Source organism: Gopherus evgoodei, chromosome 2 (genome assembly GCF_007399415.2).
Source record: "Gopherus evgoodei ecotype Sinaloan lineage chromosome 2, rGopEvg1_v1.p, whole genome shotgun sequence".
NCBI lineage: Eukaryota > Metazoa > Chordata > Testudines > Testudinidae > Gopherus > Gopherus evgoodei.
The window spans coordinates 95,141,230-95,160,773 of NC_044323.1; the positions used below are offsets into that span (position 1 = coordinate 95,141,230).

A 19,544-nucleotide genomic window follows, 5' to 3' on the forward strand; every position below is an offset into this window, starting at 1 on the left:
TGTTAATAAAAGTATTCAATCCCTTATTGAATTCCTGTGGCATTGTTTGTGCCAGTGATTTTCTCTTGAAGTGACTGTTGATTTGCTGAAAAGTGGCATTCAAGTTAATAACCTAGAAGACAGGAAGTCAGTTCTCCTGGCTCAGCAGAAAAAGTTCTGATTATTGAAAGGCCAAATGGCAGCAGCCATCGAGTGCACTTGAACAGCGGGCAGGCAATCTATCATAAAGATGAACCTCAATATTCCAGCTCCCTGCGGCTTGCTATATTGGAACATTCCAATGGTCCATGTAGCCTGGACTAGCTGTATTCATAGGCAATCAGGACAGCTAAAGAAAAAAGATAAAACCCTCAGAGTTTATAGTACTGAATTGTGAAGTACTATACCACCAGGGGAATTCTTCTTCTTTAGCCCAGCTGATTAGTTGATTGTTTATGCCTATTTGAGCAAATTATGGAACTGTTGATCAGTTTAAACCTTGATTCATATGGACTAGTAGCCCTTGTAATTTTATCTTGCTAGGGTAACTCCTAATTCTCTTGGTTTTGTATGTCTTCAATCCTTTTGTAGTTGCAGAGAAATATGTAGTGGAAGAATTAAGTCTCAAAATGAGCAGATGTGCTTTGCTTTCTTTTTCAGACTTGGGTATCTTCCACTATCTAAAAAATGAATGAATGAAAAATTCCCATTTCCCCTGGGATCATGTACTTGAATTAATAGGTAGTGACGGTAGAATTCCCAACTTTAAGATCTGTTTTACACGAGGAGGCATCTGTCTGTTTCATTTTTCTATCTCCCCTTTTCTGTTATTTTCCCAGCTCCCCACTTTCCCAACTAGGAATACATATTAAGGGACAAGTACACAAAGCTCAGTGAAACTCCCTTTATTTATTTCACTTGTGTTGTTGCTGTTGTTGTGTAGGGAAAGAGCAAGATAACAAAAGGAACAATGTAAAATAAAATTGTACCGGACCCAAACATTTTTAACACATGAAAATCCTTTCCCAATGCAAAGACTCTTCCTCTTCTCTCACTCTGTCTTTTCCTTGCATTCTCCTGCAGAACAGGCATTTTCTCTCTGTAAGCCAAATTCTTCTGTGATGTAACTTCACTGAACTCCTTGGACTTACACCAGGGACAACTTTGGTCCTCTGTTTCAGGCAATTACAGTAGGAATAAATTGGTCACACAGGCAAAATATCTGACAATTAGTGCGCTGAGTTATTCCTGGCAAACCAATAAGAAAGATTTAAAATAAAAATCCCCAAACAGGTCTTTTATTTAATGTAAGGCCTAAGAATCTACTGGGAGCTGATGAATACTGCCCACTAACTGTACAAAGTATAGGTAGCATGCCTTCAAATATCAAAATATCAGATGGAATGCCGTGAAAATAAATAACTTCTAATATAAACAAATGAGAACATATCAAACTGTTACCTCTTTAAACATATTGTAAATTTAAAAAACAGTCCTTCTACACAATAAATATTAAGAAACCATTGACATAGTTGAAATGTACTCATATAAATTAACAACTTTAATTACATTAGCCAAACAGACATTGGTTAAAGCACTGCATGTAATATGCAAAATAATAATAATAATAATAAAAATAATAACATCAACAACAAAAAACAAAATGATAAAAACAAAATAGGCTTCATAATATCTTGGCTTTCATAATTTATATATATGTATATCTATACTGGGGGGTGTGTGTGTGTGTATATATATAGTAGATATATATAATACACATATATACATATACATATATATCTTCAACCCATCATCAATTTATGGTTTTCAAAGTGTTTAAATACAAAACCCCATTAAGAATTAACACAAATCCATTGTATCGCCAAAAACAACCCAGAAGTTGTTTGTTTCTGCCCATGGAAATATGAATTGTAATTGTTCATGTAAGACCAAAATCCTATTTCTCTTACTCAGTCTGCATAGCACATTACTCCACAAGTAGTCCCTTTAAAGGCAATGACACCAGTTGGGGAATAAAGCTCTATTAAGTATTAGCAAGTGGATCAGAAACTGGTTCTTACATTGACCCATAGTATTGATTATGATTAACGTGAGGTTTAATTTAAAGATGTTAATAACTTTAACACATGCCTTTTAAGCTACATTTTAGGAGCAGATTCTGCCACTACTCATGTCGAGTAGTAATTACTATATGTGTTCCCCCACTGAGCTCAGTAGGACTATTTGCAGAGTAAGGCACTCTTCAGTATGAGTAAGAGTAGCCCTTCAGTTTTTTAATTTAGTATATAGACTTCTATGGGTGATTAAGCTTCTCCAACTCAGAGGATGCTGCCAATCTCCCCTTGAGTTTGTAGTGTTCCACTTAAATTAACCTGATGACCTGAATGCAAATAATGGGGTATTTATGATTCAATACTACTTTACAGTGATTGTTAAGGGACTGCTCCTATTGAAGACAATGGCAAAACTCCCATTCCCTCTAATGGGCACAAGTTGGGACCCTAGATCAGCATTCTGCTGTGAAATGTAAATGCAGAAAAATCCTAAAAGGAATCATAATTATCTGCAAGCATTTCCTTTTACTAAAGGCCCAGAATACAATAACAGATAAATACGTTCATCCTCTCAATGTTGTACTTAAAACAGGCTCTCCAAGTTGTATGTACTATTAATATCTAACATTTGTAAAAAAAATTTTTATCATCAGAAGAGGCAGCATTTTGGAAAGTCTGAGAAATTTTACAGCATGAGGGCTGGACAGATACTGAAGAAACGTATTTTTTATTTTCAATTTCACAAGGAGTGGCTTATATGGAGGGGAATACGTTAGCATTTAAAAGCCTTCCCTTTTGCTTTTCTTTTACTATGCTGCTACCTAAAAAGAGAGTTTGTTTTCAAGATCACATCCCCTCAAAGAACTTGTCAAATGTGGTAGCAATTTATAATGCTATTTTGAGGACATGTAGATTTAATTAAACCAGATTATTACAGGGGGAGAGGGTTGATCAGTCAGTCTTGATTAACATCCCAATTTCTGATTTTATTTCATCATATAGGTTTTCATTTCCCTCTTCTTTAAATAACTCTGACCACAAATCAAAACCCCATGACCGAGTCTAGAGATTGAAGGGAGAGAACCTTTTAAAATTTGGAAACAGGGTGTACATATGCTACTGAGCAGGGCTTGGGAATAGTTACTTATTGACTTGAAAACCTCCCACTCTTTGCAATATGTATGTCATGTAATCCTGCCACCACATCTAAAATCCTCTTTTCTTTCCTCACTTGAGAATTTTCTCATGCTAGTTTCATGTTTTCCAGAACCAGTCCCCTTTCACCACATACAAACTTGTGGAGGGAGTTGGCTTTCTGAGCTATACTACATCATTTTTTTTTTTTAAATTAGACTCTGTCTGCTCTGGCCAGGAAAATCATGAGCCCAATCCTACTCCAATTGAAGTCTATGGGAGTTTTGCCATTGTCTTTAATGGCAGAAGGCTTGGAGTTCATGCCAGCAGCTGCTATCTAACCAAACTTAAAAATAGCTCTTGCTAGTATGACATTGCTAACATGGCTCCCTTTACCAGTGCACATAGAGATTAACCATGCTGTAAACTGGTTCACAAAACCATTCTATAGTCTCATGTAAGTGGGAGCTAATTAATGTTGGATGTGGCATCATTCATGCAAATACAGTTTCTCTCCCCACACACCGTTTGCAACAGACCAAAGCTAAGCTCCAGTCTGAGAAGTCAATGGGACTACTGACATGAGAAAGGTTTCCACGAGGGCTACATATATAATTTTGGAGCCTGATCTGAAGCCCATTGAAGTCAATGGGAATCTTTTCATTAACTTCAATAAACTTTGGATCAGGCCTCCAGTGTTCCAGAATCCGAGTTGCCTCCTATTGAAATCCATAGTAATTTTGCTACTCACTTCAATGGATGCAAGATCAGGCACTTAGTTTGTTTAATTTGTAAAGAGAAATTATTTATGTATTCTTTTTTTCCATTGGCAGTTAGTAACCCCTTAAAGAAAAAAACAAACTCCTGTGAAAAATTAAAATCAGAAAGCCTTGATATCTTATAGAATACTTTAGTGACAAATTTAGTGTTTACCTAATTGTTACAATTTTTACAAAGTTTTTTTTTTTTGCAAACTGCAAATAAGTCTGTAAAAAAATGCATTGTATAAAAAGTACATAAATGTATAACCCATTAGCTGTACTATGCAATCTAAATACTATGGAATAAATTAGATAGAAAACTTAGCTATAAGCACATACGTTGATATTTATTCAACAGAGGAATTTTTTTTCCTTTTTTTTAAAATCTCAATCGATTCATACAGACATGGGTACACACACACACACACACATACACACACAGTTTTGGCTGACAAAAATGAAGGCCCTGATTACACTGCTTAAATATGGTTCTTGCCATAAAAGTGCTAACACACTGTATCCCCGGCCAATGTCGACAGGGCTTAATTGTGCTATAAAACTCTTTTTTTACAAACCGTGCTATCGCCAAGATGGGGAACCATATTCATGCTTTTCTAGCAAGAAGTGTTTTTTAAAGCACAGTTTACTAGGATGTTGCTAACATGGGGGCTTGGTCCTGCAAACCTTTACTCACACGGGTAAGAACTTGCAGCATCAGGCCTCATGGTTTCCAAACTCAGTGTAGACAAGGCCTTAAGGTTTCTCCCATTCCCTCTAACCTATTCCCCTACCCAACAACAATTTTTTTACTTCAGCATTCTTTTAAATATGACAGTGATAGAATTTTAAAAACCTATCTACCTATGCCCTATGGGTTGGACCCTTCAGGTTAGGTGTTGACACTGAAAATTAGGTCTTATAGTGTGCAAACTCATCAAGAGTCGCCAGACTGGAGAGCGGTGGTTGAGACAGCCAGTTAAAGACTGTATTTGAAATAGAAATAATACCATAGCTTTCATTTTGCTCTGTGTTCTACAAGGGTGATGGTGGGGAGGGCCCAAAGCTGCATGCAGTATATCAGATCTTGCTAAGTGATACGCTGGAGCTTTAGATTTCTTGTTACAAGGGATTGTTTTAAATGTGTTCCTTTCTACTCATTAAAAAATAATCTTTTAATACACTGTGCTTTGCACACAACCATTCATTGCTTTAAGAACATTAGGGTGAAGCCTGAAGTGCTTATATCATGTGTATATATAGTATACGTATATCCCCCTTGTATGAAGTTGTTTTCCTATAATGTACAGCTGCTGTACATCAGGAAAAAGTCTTAGTGTCATGAATGTGAAAGGAGTAACAATTATACCGCAGATGGGCCTGAAATAGAATCTTGAACCCAAGCACCCCAGGATTTTCTAGGGGTTTGAAATCCACAGCTAAATCCAGATCGCAATGTGATGTTTTGGGCAATATTTCAGCCTGAATGTAATCAACCCCATTGTCCCCTTAATCTAAACCCTGACTTGTTACTTATGACCGGTACCAACCACAAACAGACTGTTTAGAGGCTCATATAAATGTCTTTGGTGTATGTGTCTATTCTTTTTAAGGTACAAAATAATAATTATTATTATAATATAAATAACTATTTTGTGTGCTGTAGCAGTTCTTGTATAGCCCACAATAAGTGCAGCTCTCAGCCCCTCCTACTCCCAATCAACCTCCCTCGAATATACTTGTTAAATAAAGATTAGACAGGTCAAACACCATTGTAGTGCAAATAGTAAACGATTAAAAATTTTTTTTTTTACAAAATATAGAAATGTTCGGCTCCAGTAACTGGACAAACATGTTCCTTTCAAGTATCTCTCATTGAAACAAAAAAAATGTTACTTCCATTAAATAAAGTCTTTCTTTCTTTTTTTTTTTTTTTTTTCCTTTCTCTCTCAGGTAAACAGTTTCAAACCAACTAGGTTGCATAGTTCTAATGTTGTAAGCACCTTAACGAAATGTAACTTTGTATTCTTTCTTTCATTCTTTTTCATTTTTTTCTTCTTTTTTGTTTTTTTTTGTTTTTTTGTGGGTTTTTTTGCAAATGTAGTGCAGAAGATGAAGGTGTGAACACCTGCGCAATATTATCCCTTTACCAACATAAGTAAGTGTATGTATGCGAGTATTTGTGTGTGTGTGTGTGCGAGTATGTATGTGTGTATTTGTGTGTGTGTGTGTGTGTGCTCATATAAACACACACGTGCACACACAGGCATATATATATACACACACACACATACAAACACACACAGACACATATAGTACATACACTCTCATTATGTCCTTGGTAAATTGGGGGGGAGGGGAGAGGGGAAAGTGCCAGTGAATGTAGTGTTCATACACATGGCTTTTCTAAGAATTTCAATGCTGTTTTGGACTCAGAGTCCAAATTGCTGCAGGTTAGGCAAGCTGCTACCAGGGCTTGAACTGATGGGTAACTAGGAGAGGGAACACAATTCCCCTTGTAACAAATAATGTTTAACATACTATATAATAAAATATGGAACATATTGAAAGGAAGGGGAATCCCCCTTCCCACACTGCTATTCAAAAATTTTCTCATTCAAGCCCTGTTTGTTTATGCGCTCTTTTTCTTCCTTTGTCTGTCTTCAGTCTTTTTGAACTCCATGTGTTGTCTTTTTTTTTTAAATTGTTTCATTTGGAAAGATTAAACCATAGTCGGGTCTTTCCTCTACTGCAGCTTCTTTTCAATTCTCCACACAGACAACAGGCCCTTGGTGTGGGTGTGTGTCTATGAGCAGCCACACTCCTCCACAATCATATTCTGAATGTCCTTCTTGATGATGTTCTGTCCATCGTCATAGTATAGCATGGACATTGGCCGTAGCTTGGTGGGCACACAACATGACTTGAGGTTGGAGAAGGGGCTGTGGCCCCTCATGCGGTAATGGTTGATGACCGTGGAGTGGAAGGATAATGATGAACCAGATGTGCCCGCTATGTGGCTGGGGCATTCACCTTCACAGTAGTTGGCATGGTAACCTGTGGGAGCAATGATCCAGTCATTCCATCCAATGTCCTTGAAGCTGACGAAGAACTGCTTCTTGCAGCAGATGTTGACCTTGCCGTCACACTCCAGGCCCCTTCTCCGTCGTCTGTGCAGGCGGTCGTCGGAATGCCGAGCAAGCATCATCAGGAAAGGTCTGTGTGACTGCTCTTTCTCCTCTTCTACTGTGGATTCCCCAACTTCCTTCTCCTTCCCTTCCCCATCCTCTTCTTTTCTCTTCTTCTTGCCCAGCAGCACCAGGCTGGCTCCAGTCTCCTGGCATTGGTCACAAGCAATCCGCACATCAAGGGAGCTCCTGCCCTGGTCCAACAGGTATTGCACACTACTGGAGACAGGAAAGAGGTGCCAGGTACTTTTCCGGGTGTCCACCGCCTTTTCAGAGATGAGAGTCTCACTTTTATCATCCTTCAGTTCTCCGTCCTCCGTTTCTTCTGCCCCTTCAGAGTTGCCTTTGGGCTGTCTTTGCTGTTGGTACAGTCGGATGGTCACTTTTGTTCTGCTTCGGTTGGCCTTAGAGACTTTCAGGAAGAGCCACACTTCAGCTTGCACCACTACTGATAGGTCACTGCCTTCCTTGGAAATCTCAAAGTGCAGCATTTTCTTAGCGGTGCCTGAAGTTGATAAATAAAAACAGATGGGAAGAACTGGTTAGTATGTATTTTTCATTCCTTTGATAAGATTGTATTGTCACCAGACGAATAAAATTCCCTAAGTTATGTTTCTATTTAATATTTGGAGTGTTCCCTACTGTGCCTTGCTAACCCCCTCTGTCTCCCACATCTCTTTGATGTTAACTTTTTCTTTAGTGGAAATTCTCTATTTACTGAAGTATTTGTTTTCCAATTTTTTTCTCATATCAAATTTTGTTATGGGAGCATTAATCATATATGTGAATTCACTAAGTACATTTAATGGCAAATGGGCATTACTTGGTGTGTAGGGGTTAATTTTGCTTGGCTTTCTCTTGTGATTGCTATTAACTGACAGGGGAAGTAATCACTGTTGTTGTTTTTTTTTAAAAAGCCCATGAAAATATATAATACACATACAAATCTGTGTCTAGAGATAAAAATTGTGGGACTAGATCCGTGTCCAAAGAAGTCAATGGGAGATTTGCCAAAGGAAGCAGGATCTGGCCCCTATAAATCATCATCATTCTTCATTAAGTTCTTACACCAAAGAAGTATATGCCAATAGTTTCAGAAACCTAGCAATACTTAAATATCATTCTTAGCATTGAGAGATTCACAGATCTATACATTTCAGAAATGGCTTAGTGTTCTGCAGCCAGACATTTAATTCTGTGGACTACTAGCTATAGATTCTGTTCTTAATTTAACACAGTGTGCCCGTTGTTATAGTAATGGCAAATCCACCAAGAAATGAGTTAAAGAACCTTCTGAAGAAGGTTCTCTGGCATAACTATATAAACTTGCTGGAATGCCAGTGATGATGATTATGCTGGGAAGAGGGAATTTCTTTGATACAGACCTCATATCCCTGGCAGAAGTTAAAGTGAACGATGAGGGCTGTTTTATGGTTTGATCACTAAAGCATGAAGAAGTTAAGAGAGAATCAATTGGCTAGTTTAGAAAAAAAAAGAAACAGAGGTGGTTTGTGTCTATGACTATGACATTATGATTTGTAGGAAAGTTGGATTTTTTTTTAGAGAAAGAGAAGACCAGCACCCTGTGGGTAAAGGGCTACAAGTTTTCTTTCTGGGATAGGATGGGCAGGCAGCAGATGTTCGGAATTTATAGATGTAAAACTGTAAAACTTTAAAATGGATAGGGACAGATTCTTCAAACTGCATTACACTTGTGGAGCAAGATGTTGTGTCAGGGTATCAAGGGCAATCACTGATCAAGACTGAAATGGTAGGACCAAAGCATCAAAAAGGTCACTTGAAAAGTGTTATTGCATCAGCAAGGCTGTTGATCCTGGCTCTTCTTCATGAAAGAATTCCACAAACAATCATTAATTAGTTCTCACAACACCCCTCAGAGGTATCCCCATTTCACAGATTGGGAATCTGAGACACAGTGTTTAAGTGACTTACCTAAGGCCACAGAGAAAATCCTGTGTGAGAACTCAAGATTTCCTGGCTCCTATAACCCTGTGACCATCCCACACTGTCTTCTAAGCTACCTGTTGCTTTCTTTTTTCTGTGAAGTCCTGATACAGATATATTCAGCTACTCCAGGTGGAATTCCCAGGTCAAAGAGACAGTAATTTCTAAATTAGAGTAGCCAGAGGGCACACTGTTTTGTTTTTGTTTTCCTTCCCAGTGAGAGTATGAAATTGTGGACTTGAACTGTCCTTGGGACAGAAAACCCCATGGATTGTTTCCCATCGACTTTGCTGATACCCGTCTCCAAAGGGGGTTAAATGTGGTTCTCATGGAATTAAACAGAACTGTCGGGTAAATGTATTGCTTTCAGAGGTGTATCTTTTCTCACTTAAAATTAGTAAGAAGTTTTGGGAAAAGAGACCATGCTAATCCAAGGTGACATAAGCTTTGAGATGTGAGGTTTTCTGAGAATGACCGGCACTTGATAGTGATTAAAAGGAGATGAGTTAGCCTTTTTTGCTATTTCATGGCCGCTGCTCATGTTTCTATTCTGGCAATAGACAAACTATGGCAAAGCTGTCTGCTTCACAAGTGCAGAAGGTTTTTGATACAGATGGGCATTAACCAAAACTTCATATATGCTAGAAATTTGGAAAAGTTCAAATCTGGACCCCAACTTTATAGTTTGCTCATGTCTCTGTATTGGGCCAAACCAAAACCTAAATCAGAGCACCCCAAAATATGCAAGAGTTCTGGATCAGGAATTGAATTTTGTGGCTTATCATGATCTATCTCTCAAGACATATGATACATGTACCCCCTTTGTTACGCGCCTGAACTTCTGAGCAAAACATTGAGAGTAGTGCAATTATGCTGCAGGTTTGGATTTGCATCTGGATCTAGATATGAAACACCTCTAAATTCAAGGGAATTCAAATTGAGGCTTTTGGTTCTAATGTATAATGAGAAAAGGGCTTTATAAAGAGAGTACTTATTAAAGCGTTACTTAATGCTGTTAGGTGTCAAGGTGCAATATTTAACATTTCTGTTCTTAGCATTATAATGGGAGCTGATAATAATCATAAAGTGACATACTTCCATCAGTAAATAGCCACAGTTACCTTATATGTAGGCTGAAAAGTAGAATGTGTAACAACTTAGTTACTCAGTTTGGACAGATGTTGCATGAAAGACACAAAATCTCTGGATCTTTTAAAATTATTTTTTCATAAGTCCCCATGTTTTTGAAAGTTGAATTAACCCCTAGTAGTAATTAAAAAAATGGACTAATACAGCATGAAGTATTTGAATAGACTTCCAGTGCTTTTGCCTTACCTCACTTCTGAACGGCTGCTGGAAAGTAACATAAGATAAAGTCTAATGCCATAACAGCATCACCAACATTATTCGACATGTTTTCATAAAGAACTATGGATTTAAATTCCAAGGAAAGAGGGAGATGCAAAAAAGTCAAACTGTTCTAATGCTTCTGTATGGAAAAAAAATTCTATGCAGTCCTCAGGCCCACATTATTTAGCAGAAAATTCTATAATGTTAAAAAGAAACCTGTTTTAGGTCCGTTTTCAGGAGGCTAGTATGGAACAAAGCTGGAGGGAAAATTAACACAGTGGTGGGGAAAAATCAAAACTCTCTTGAATTTACCCCAAATCAGCTAACTATGATCTTTTGTAATCAGCTTCTGAGAAAGAACTAACAGTACAAATACTGAAGTCCTAATTTGGGGCTGGTCTAAACTGGGGTGTATGGGGGGATCAATCTAAGATATGCAACTTCAGCTACGCTATTCGTGTAGCTGAAGTCGAAGTATTTTAGTTCGACTTACCTGGCTGTCCTCATGGCAGTGAGTCGACTGCCATGGCTCAACGCTGCTTACTCCTTCTGCCGATGTGGAGTACTGGCGTCAATTCGCAGATTGATTTATCGCACCTAGATGAGATGCGATAAACTGATCCTCGATAGATCAATTACTACCCGCCGATCTGGTGGGTAGTAGAGACATACCCTTGGTTTGTACAAAGTCCCTCTTTCATGTAAACTCTCATTGTAGTCAGTGAGAGTTTTGCCTGAGTAAAAGCTTAGTTAGACCTCAAGAGTTGGCCCAATATGATTGAACGTTCACCAGGTTAGAGTCTTTATTTAAAAAAAGCCACATAAATATCCTAAGAGGAATCACATCTCAAGTGTTTTAGGTTAGAGATTCTGCAGTCCCTTTTCCCCCAAGCATTGCTCAGGGATTTAGCTTCAGTTAAACCTTGCGTAATGCATAATGCTTTGGAAATGTACACTGGCTTCATATATAGTTGTCTAATGAAAAAACACGCTGTAGTCTGTCTGATAACTGAAAATGCAAAAGAGAACTCACTAAATGTTTTGGGTGGTATCATTTCATCACAAGCTCACAGCAATATTTTCATTGTCCTCTTTTTGTATTTCCTTGTCTGCTGCGGCTGATTTTCAAGGGACTTTTTCCATTTCTAATCACCCTGCTCCTCCTGCCTGATTCACGTGGAAAGTCCCACAATCCAACACTGCTGACCATTTCATCTCTTCAGTGCTTCTGAGCTATACTGACAAAATATTGGATTGTGTTATCACAGGGGAAAATGCTAGAGAAGGGAGAGATGTGCTTATTCCAGAACCCCAGATCTCATCCTCTCATCCTTTACTTAACAAAACATTGGGGATGTTTGTGTCTGATTCCACCTCTCTACTTCCCAGCTCTGGCTGGTCTCTGCCACAAAGAAGGTCTTGATTCTAAAGAGCAAACAGGAATCTTCTAGCAAAGCTAAATACATTGGCAATAGCTGTGGAGAAAAGTGAACAATAAAAAAATAATTTATGTTATGTGGTAAAAGCTTTTATAAGGAAGGAATTATTCAGTGGGAGGGAAATACAGCAACACTATTTGATATTTTAATGAGTTTGCGCTATCATCTTTTGCCTTTCAATATTGCTTGCATACCTTTAAGGACAGGAGCATGAACATGTGATGGGAAGGAAGGATGCATTTAAATCCTTCATGTACCCAGCTGCAAAGGCAATCATAAGGCTGCTTATGTCTGTGTATAATGACCTAATATGGAAGAATTAATTTTTTTAGACTGCATGGAATGGGGCTGAGGGGACAGGGAAGGTGCAATTCACTAGAAAAAACCATGCCAGAGCTGGGAGGTGAGGGACTTTGAAACCTCTTTATTCTTCAGAATTGGCTTTTGTGTGCTTGGTGTCCCTCAGGAGAATGCAGAAGGAAAGCAGGCATATCACAGACAAACAAGGGCTTTGCCAGTGGGTCCAGGCACTTTGTGGCCCCACGCAGCAAATCCCTGCATGAGGCCTGCTACTCCCTCTTAGGTCTCTCAATAGAAACCACAGGACCGCTGGTGTTAAAGTGCACTCTGAGGCTCATGATTCCTTTCCTCACTTCTGCCAAGTTGAGTCCCTTAGTTTGCAGTTCCAGCCTTCTGACTTCGGACTTACACTGTGCCTCAGGATAGGGCCCTGTGAGTTTGAGCTATGTGCACCTACACAGGTAGGGCCTAAATTGTACAACTTAGAAGATCTTTTTGAATAAAACGATAATACATTTAAAGTAGGTTTTTCCTTAACCAAATGTTATTAAATGGTTAAGTCTTTGTTCCCCTCCCCCCAGACCCAACAGCCACCCATGGAAACAATTATACTTCCCACCATTACAGTGGAGCTTACTCTTAATATACGGTATTTAAATTGGCCATGGAAAAATGTTCACAGTATAAGAGAGCTCTGTGACTTTAAATTTCCATTCTTCATTGCTGTTTCATTTTGAGTCATTTTTATGTTATATTGTAAGTGAACTATTTTTCCCTACAAAGCAAGCTTTTTTTTTTTAAGTTGCTAACTTTACTACTGCCTGTGATTAGATTGGGTGGAGGGGAGGGAGATTTGTACCATGTGCCAATCTGTAATTACATTCTAAAGCATCCTTCTCTTTACTCCTCATTTTCGTTCCCCAGGAGACAGAGAAAAAGAAATAGGTTAGCAGAAAGGTTCTTCTGGAGGGAATGAAGAGAAGAGTGTGGTTGAGAGATATTTGCTTGAAAGGTTTACTAATGAGTGACCACTAGAGCTAGAGGAATTGGTCACAGTTTTTCCAGTGAATTTAGCCCTGTTATCTGTCTGGTAATCATCCCTCATCAGACTGATTATTACATTTTTTTCATTATTCATGATTATTCAGTGGCAATTTATGTGGATGTGTTTCAGTCTATGGATCACTCACAATGATTCTCTCCAATTATTCATTATTCTTCATGTGTGATTGGTCACCTAACTCACAGGATTGTGTATCTGCTCCCGGACTGGATAACTGTAACTCTTTAAACAAGGAAAGAGCAATTCTGGTGCAAATAGCAAATACCTTGTATTCATGTTCACATACTCTTGTCTACAGGTGAATACAGGTATTTGCAGGAAGAACAGCCATTCCCCAAATGTTCATGTGAACAAAAACCCATTCCCATAAATGTTCATGAAATGGCCAACAGAAAAGGTACAGACAAGGTCGTCTCATCTGAAATTTGAGTAAATTCAGCTCTACTAACTATTGACTCATATTTTATTCTATCAGAAATTAACGTGTTCCTTATTATCCAAAAAGGAGACATTCTGCACTTACAACGTAGAGTTCCCTCACTAGAGCTAAAAATCTTCCTTCATAAGGTTTTGTGTGTGTGTGTGTGTTTTCAAGGGAGTTGTAGGGGTGCTTTCACCAGTAAGGTTTTTGCAATGTTAAGTTAAAATGGTTCATTGTATTGCAGAAGACAAAAGAACAATTTGTGTGATGTTAATTATACTGCAGATCTGAATTCTAAGCTGTCACTCTTTCCATAAAAATATTGCACTTTTGTGCAGTAAGGGTCAAATCCTGAGCTTATTGAGATGAATAGCAGCGTTTCCACTGTCTTCAAATGAACTAGTATTAGACCTTAACTTACATTGTTAAAGCTCTGTTGCCACAAACAATATTGACTTCACACTTACAAATACACATATCCACATTTAAGGACACCTGATCACAGATCTATGCACGTTTATGCAGACAGGCCAGTTTATATACACCTGGACACTGATATGCATCCATTTATACATAGGCATGCATGTGGACGTGCATGCACATACCTTTATCCAAGTGCCCAATCCCATTTACACAGAAACACTACACACACAAATTCATGCATACCCATGTCCAGGCTTGCATGCCCTGGCACATACATGTATATAAAAATACATAGGCACATTTATGCATATATACAAGCAAATATATTTGCAGACACAAGTGCATACATGTCTGCACGCACAGTGATGTTCATGCAGATACGTTTTCTAAACTAGTTATCTCCTTGATTCACCTGCACTTTCTTAAACTGTTCACAACCAAACCAACCCCTAGAGAAGCTTCTCATTTTGTTTCAGTAAAATAAATTTAATTAAGAGGGGTTTTCCTCTCTTGGAAGTAATTTGCTTTCATTTGTTAGACTTGGAATCTTTGACAAAGTATCTCAAAGTGGAGAAGAGAAAAAAAAAACCCAAGGGGAAAGAGATTTGTTTTCTAAAAGCCAAGGAGACTGCATTAGAAAAAATGTGATAAAATCAGCTCAGCTGATGATTCATGGTCACATTTCTCAGTGTCTGTTGTAAAAAAAAATCATTTCTGATTTCTAGATTTCGAGAATGTAAGCATCCAACAATTGATCAGATTTATCTTTTCCCTTCCTTTGCCTGTTTCCTTACATTGCATTATTTTTCCGGTAGTCTTCCACTCCAGTGAATTTCTGCCTTTTAAACTAGATGGAAGAAACAAGATCTCCACTCAGAGGCTACAGATAAGCACAAAGATCTTTGGGATTCAGGATCCAATTAGGTAAAATAGCAGCTTGCAGGAAGGTTAACTTGCATGAATTGAAAAGGCTTTGGAAGAGTGTGCCCTCTTGTGGCCATTAAGTGCTTTACTGAGCACTGAAGGATGTGCACTTAAATAAGCATCTTTTAAAAAGGCAATTGATTAAACAATTGAAGAAGGATAAATGACCCATTCTCCTTTTTTTCCTCCTCATCCACATCAAACACATTGCTATTAATACCAGTGCTGGCAATCTGTCTAAGAAAAGAGATGTCTGAGTCTTTACTGTCAAGTCAATTCACATCTAAATTTGACATGAAATGACGCAAAAAGGTAAAACTGATGTGAATAGCTATCACAATTCTCATTTATTCTTGATATCTCTAATGACAAGCTTTGGGATTTCAATGCTTACAACTCCCCTCTCTTACCCAGTGACTGATGTTAGTAGCCCTGTTCAGTGCTGATTTAGTTGCCAGGATCAGTATATGCACTTGGCACTATCTCAAGGCTTAGTAGTTGACTGGCTAATAAGCTATCTAGTTAAAAAAAATAAAGGGGTTAGTAACCAACCAGATTTTATACGCATTGGCTATCTAAGCAATGGAAACTTGTGGCTATGCTTGTCGAGAACATATATGTCTGCCCCGCTCCCCTTTTCTCTAACACAACTTTTAAGACCTTGAAGTAAACCACAGAGTTTTGGCAAAAGGATGCTCGCAGAACTAATCTCAGTTAGTAATCTTAGCTGGATATGTAAGTAGAAAATCATTTTCATGTTTTATTTGTTAGAATGCCAGGGTACAGAAGAGTTCTTTTGTAAACTTTTGTCCAATATGCTTGGTCATTAGTTTTACAAAGATGTGCCTGGAATTGTAGCAGTGAAAAATACCTGCCAAGACTTCTGCTGATCTCAAGGATATGAGGGCACCTGTGCTTTAGAAGAGTTCAATACATTTACTCTAGTCCCGACACACACACCCTCATCCCCACCCATTTATCTATATCCTCTCCTATTTTTCATTTTAGTCTCTGTGTTTTATAAAACATCAGCCTAAATATAGATTTTGAAAAACAGAATAGATGCACAGAGTAGTGTGTGCACACTTCATTTTCGGTGTATATTTGTGTGCAACAGCTGGAGACGATTTCACAATAAAAAGTGAAATATCTCTTTTTATGCCTGTGACTATAGAATAACCTCAATTCCTGGTTATTCTATAGTCAAAATATGATAGGATTATGTGTGGTCATACCCACACAAACAAAAATCTAAATTCTTACTCCTATTTTCACCAGCATTTAGCTGATGTAACTCGTGTCAAACTTCCATTAATTTTCATTGATTCTCTACTGCTTCCTTTTTAGATGACGGTGGATTCTAGTAGGAGTAGCAAGAATATTATCCTAACTGAAAGAAGAGTATATTTAGTCTCATACTTCAATGTTGTAGACTCTTTATCAACTGTTTTCTTATTAATTGTTATAGGCATTGGGGATTGCCCATGGATCTATGTTCTGTTCCTGGCTCTTCCACACACTTCTTTTATAACCTAAGAGAAGTTGCTTGAATTCTCTTTGCCTCAGTTTCCACGTGTGCACAACAGGGAAAATAATACTGCTTTAGGATTTAACCTCCATCTTTACAAGTGAGTATGTGTCAGCAAGCTAATGTCAAGCTGAATTAAATCATCTGTGTTTGTATAGACTGTGAGCTCCATGGATGGAAAGTGTTATTCAGCTGCAAAGTATTATTAATAAATCTTGAATTTATAGAGGAAAATTATTTGTTCAGCAGGTTAAAGAACTGACTAGCAGTAATGACCCTACTGGAAGTCAATTTTTTCCATTATAAATCTAGACTCTTGTACATATCTACTTTATTCAACACTTTTTTAAAAAAAAATTCCCTTAATCTCCTTCCAACTAAATCCAGTAGATATGGAAAAAAGGCCCCAAACATCTCTTAGAACATCCCTCCAAGAAGGTGGAGTGCATCAATGCAACCAAAAAGGCAAGAGAATAAAATTCTGCACCCTGCATTCTGCTAAAGAACTAGATACCACAAATCTTGTTAAATTAATTTTGTTGTTAATATTGATCGTTATATGGACGTAAATCAAACTGGTGTTGTGTGAGAGTTCAGTAGTTATTAACAGAGAGATTGGCAGCTGGACTATTGGCCAGTCTGTGGGCAATGGCAAAATTATTTTTGGTCATGTGACTCTGAGCCAATTGGATTAGGAGTTGCAATTTAAGGCTGTTGTGTTTAATAGGCATATATCAAACTCAGAATCCCTTTGCATCAGGGCTCAGGAAAGACAATAATGAGTTTACAAATAATTGAGACTTGATGGATGAACAGAAGCCACTATTCATTCCATAGGTGTTCCACTCTGCTTTGAGAAAGGTGCTGAAAACCAGGTGGGGCATCTGTTCATTAGCCTAGCGATTTTTCTGCTTCCATAAGTCTATTCCTTAAACAGGTAGAAAATCACAGCTGCTTCAAGTGTTCACTTGCACTGAGATCTTCTATCCAATGTTTGAAATGGCAAGCACACAAGGGAAGAAAAGCACAACTCTTCCCAGGGAAAGAACTGATAACGGCTGCATTGACAAGAACGCCAAAGGCAAAGGCTTCTTGTACAGTTGGAAACCATACAGCCGGCAGGAATGCCTGCTCTTAAAAGCATGCACACTTCTGTGCATGGCTTGCCTGCAAACAGAACATCTGAGTCAACAGGTTTTCAGGACTGGAAATTCTGAGTGTTGTCTTAATTGTTTATACTGCTGCAGCAAACTTTTAAACAAAAATGCTTGGAGTTCCTGTGCATACTTTGCCTACCATATGCTGTACCAAACAAAACAGTGACATTCTTTTAAAACTGTCTTGGCAACAAGAAAAAATTCTTTGGCTAGACAGCATCATAAAAAGAGTTGCTATGAACAATTTCATACCTTTCCAGATTGGTGATACAACTATAGCAAGATGTAGACGATCTTATGTATATGCACATACATATAGTCTATTGTACTGAGTTCTAGGTCTACTCATTTAGGGGAGAATGTTACAGCGGCTTTCTATAGGCATACGATGTGGTTTTGAGCAAATAGTTAGTAAATTCTATACCCTGAACATTTTATTCTTACCAATTAAAGAGAGCAGAATAGTTCAAAGTGAACACTGTCAAGGTTGCATTCTTTGGCAGGGAGCACTTAGGAACAGAATCTTTCCTTTTTTTTTTCCAGCATGCAAAAGTCAGCATTATAAATTGGATCATCTACAAGTATTTGTCCTGGTTCTATTGAAGTTTATCTGACAGTCGCTGAAACAATGTATTGCCTAGGATGCTGTGCTAATTAAACAACAAAAAATGCCTTCTCGCTTGTATTAAGTTAAATATGCTCCATGTGGTATAATACCTACTGGTATTTTTTTTAAACAAGGAAGGTTTATTTTAAAAAACAATATTCAGATCCCTTTCTTTCATTAGAATCTTTCTGAGAGGTTTCACCATCAGACCCAGCATCCAGTACTTCAACTGCTCTGGTTTCACAAGCAGTTTGGAAGATTCCTTTGCAGCCTGACTTTCTGCTCAAGATTGGTTAGATAGGTTCCTTACTGTTGGGCTGTGTGAGTTTAGCAAGTGTAAGCAAGTAAGCTGTAGCCAAGACTAAATCAGGTAGAATCAAATTCTTTTACAGTTCTTTTCTCTTAACCCCCTCCCCTTCATCCTATAATCTTACAGAAAATATTATTGTTGGGGAGAAGAAACAAGTTAATTGCAGTTCTGGCATAGAAAGATATATTTTACAGTAGTGTTTTCTAGCACTCACCTGATTCTGCAAATGTGATGATTTCTGAAGTTTGCTCTACAAGTTCATTCATTTCTGCTTTTCTTCCAATGTCATTCTCTATTTCCACATAGCCATCCTCTCCCACCTTTCCTACGTGGAGTTTTTTTATGGCGTTTAAAAGTGCTGCCTTGGGCACCGGCTGGGTGATGTTAGGTCTGTCCTTCAAGTGCAACATGTTCAGTATGTGCTTCTTTACTGCTTCCACCATCTCAGGCTGTGAGTTTGGCACATCCTTTGAGAGTGTGGCAAGGGCACACGCTGGGCAGTCAGTGACTGAACTGTGCCCCTCAGATCCTGGGGTTGGAGAACTCCTCACTATAATCCAGCAAAGCACCAACAAAAATCCTCTCTTCAAAAGCAAAGGCATCCTGGCAGCAAAAGTTGTTGTGATTCCCTTTTTAAAAAGCCCTGCTTTTCCTCTCTCTTCACACACAGGTTTTTTTGTTGTTTGTTTGTATGTTTGTTTTTTTCCCCTCGCCTCTCCAGCAAATTGTCTGGAACAAGAATAGAACGTTTTCTGTGAAGTTTTGTTTGCAGGTTCCCTCTCTGAATGCAGTAAGTGCTGTAGATGTTTGTGGCTGTCAGGGAGAAGAGTTCTGACTCTGTCTCAGAGTAGGAGAGAGACACACAGAGAGAGAAAGAGGACGGATTGGCCTAAAGTGAGTGAGTGAATGAGAGAGGGAGGGAG

At 38.3% G+C, this 19,544-nt stretch overlaps 1 protein-coding gene across 1 annotated transcript; it reads right to left on the minus strand.

The window, feature by feature from the left end:
• Positions 1 to 6,508: 6,508 nt before the first annotated feature.
• On the minus strand, positions 6,509 to 19,223 carry INHBA (inhibin subunit beta A). Its single transcript, XM_030549357.1, has 2 exons — positions 18,836 to 19,223; positions 6,509 to 7,639 (listed from the first exon to the last, which is right to left on the minus strand). Exons 1-2 carry the CDS (start codon positions 19,221 to 19,223, stop codon positions 6,753 to 6,755), a joined length of 1,275 nt encoding a protein of 424 aa, XP_030405217.1. The 3' UTR covers positions 6,509 to 6,752.
• Between the last annotated feature and the right edge of the window lie 321 nt (positions 19,224 to 19,544).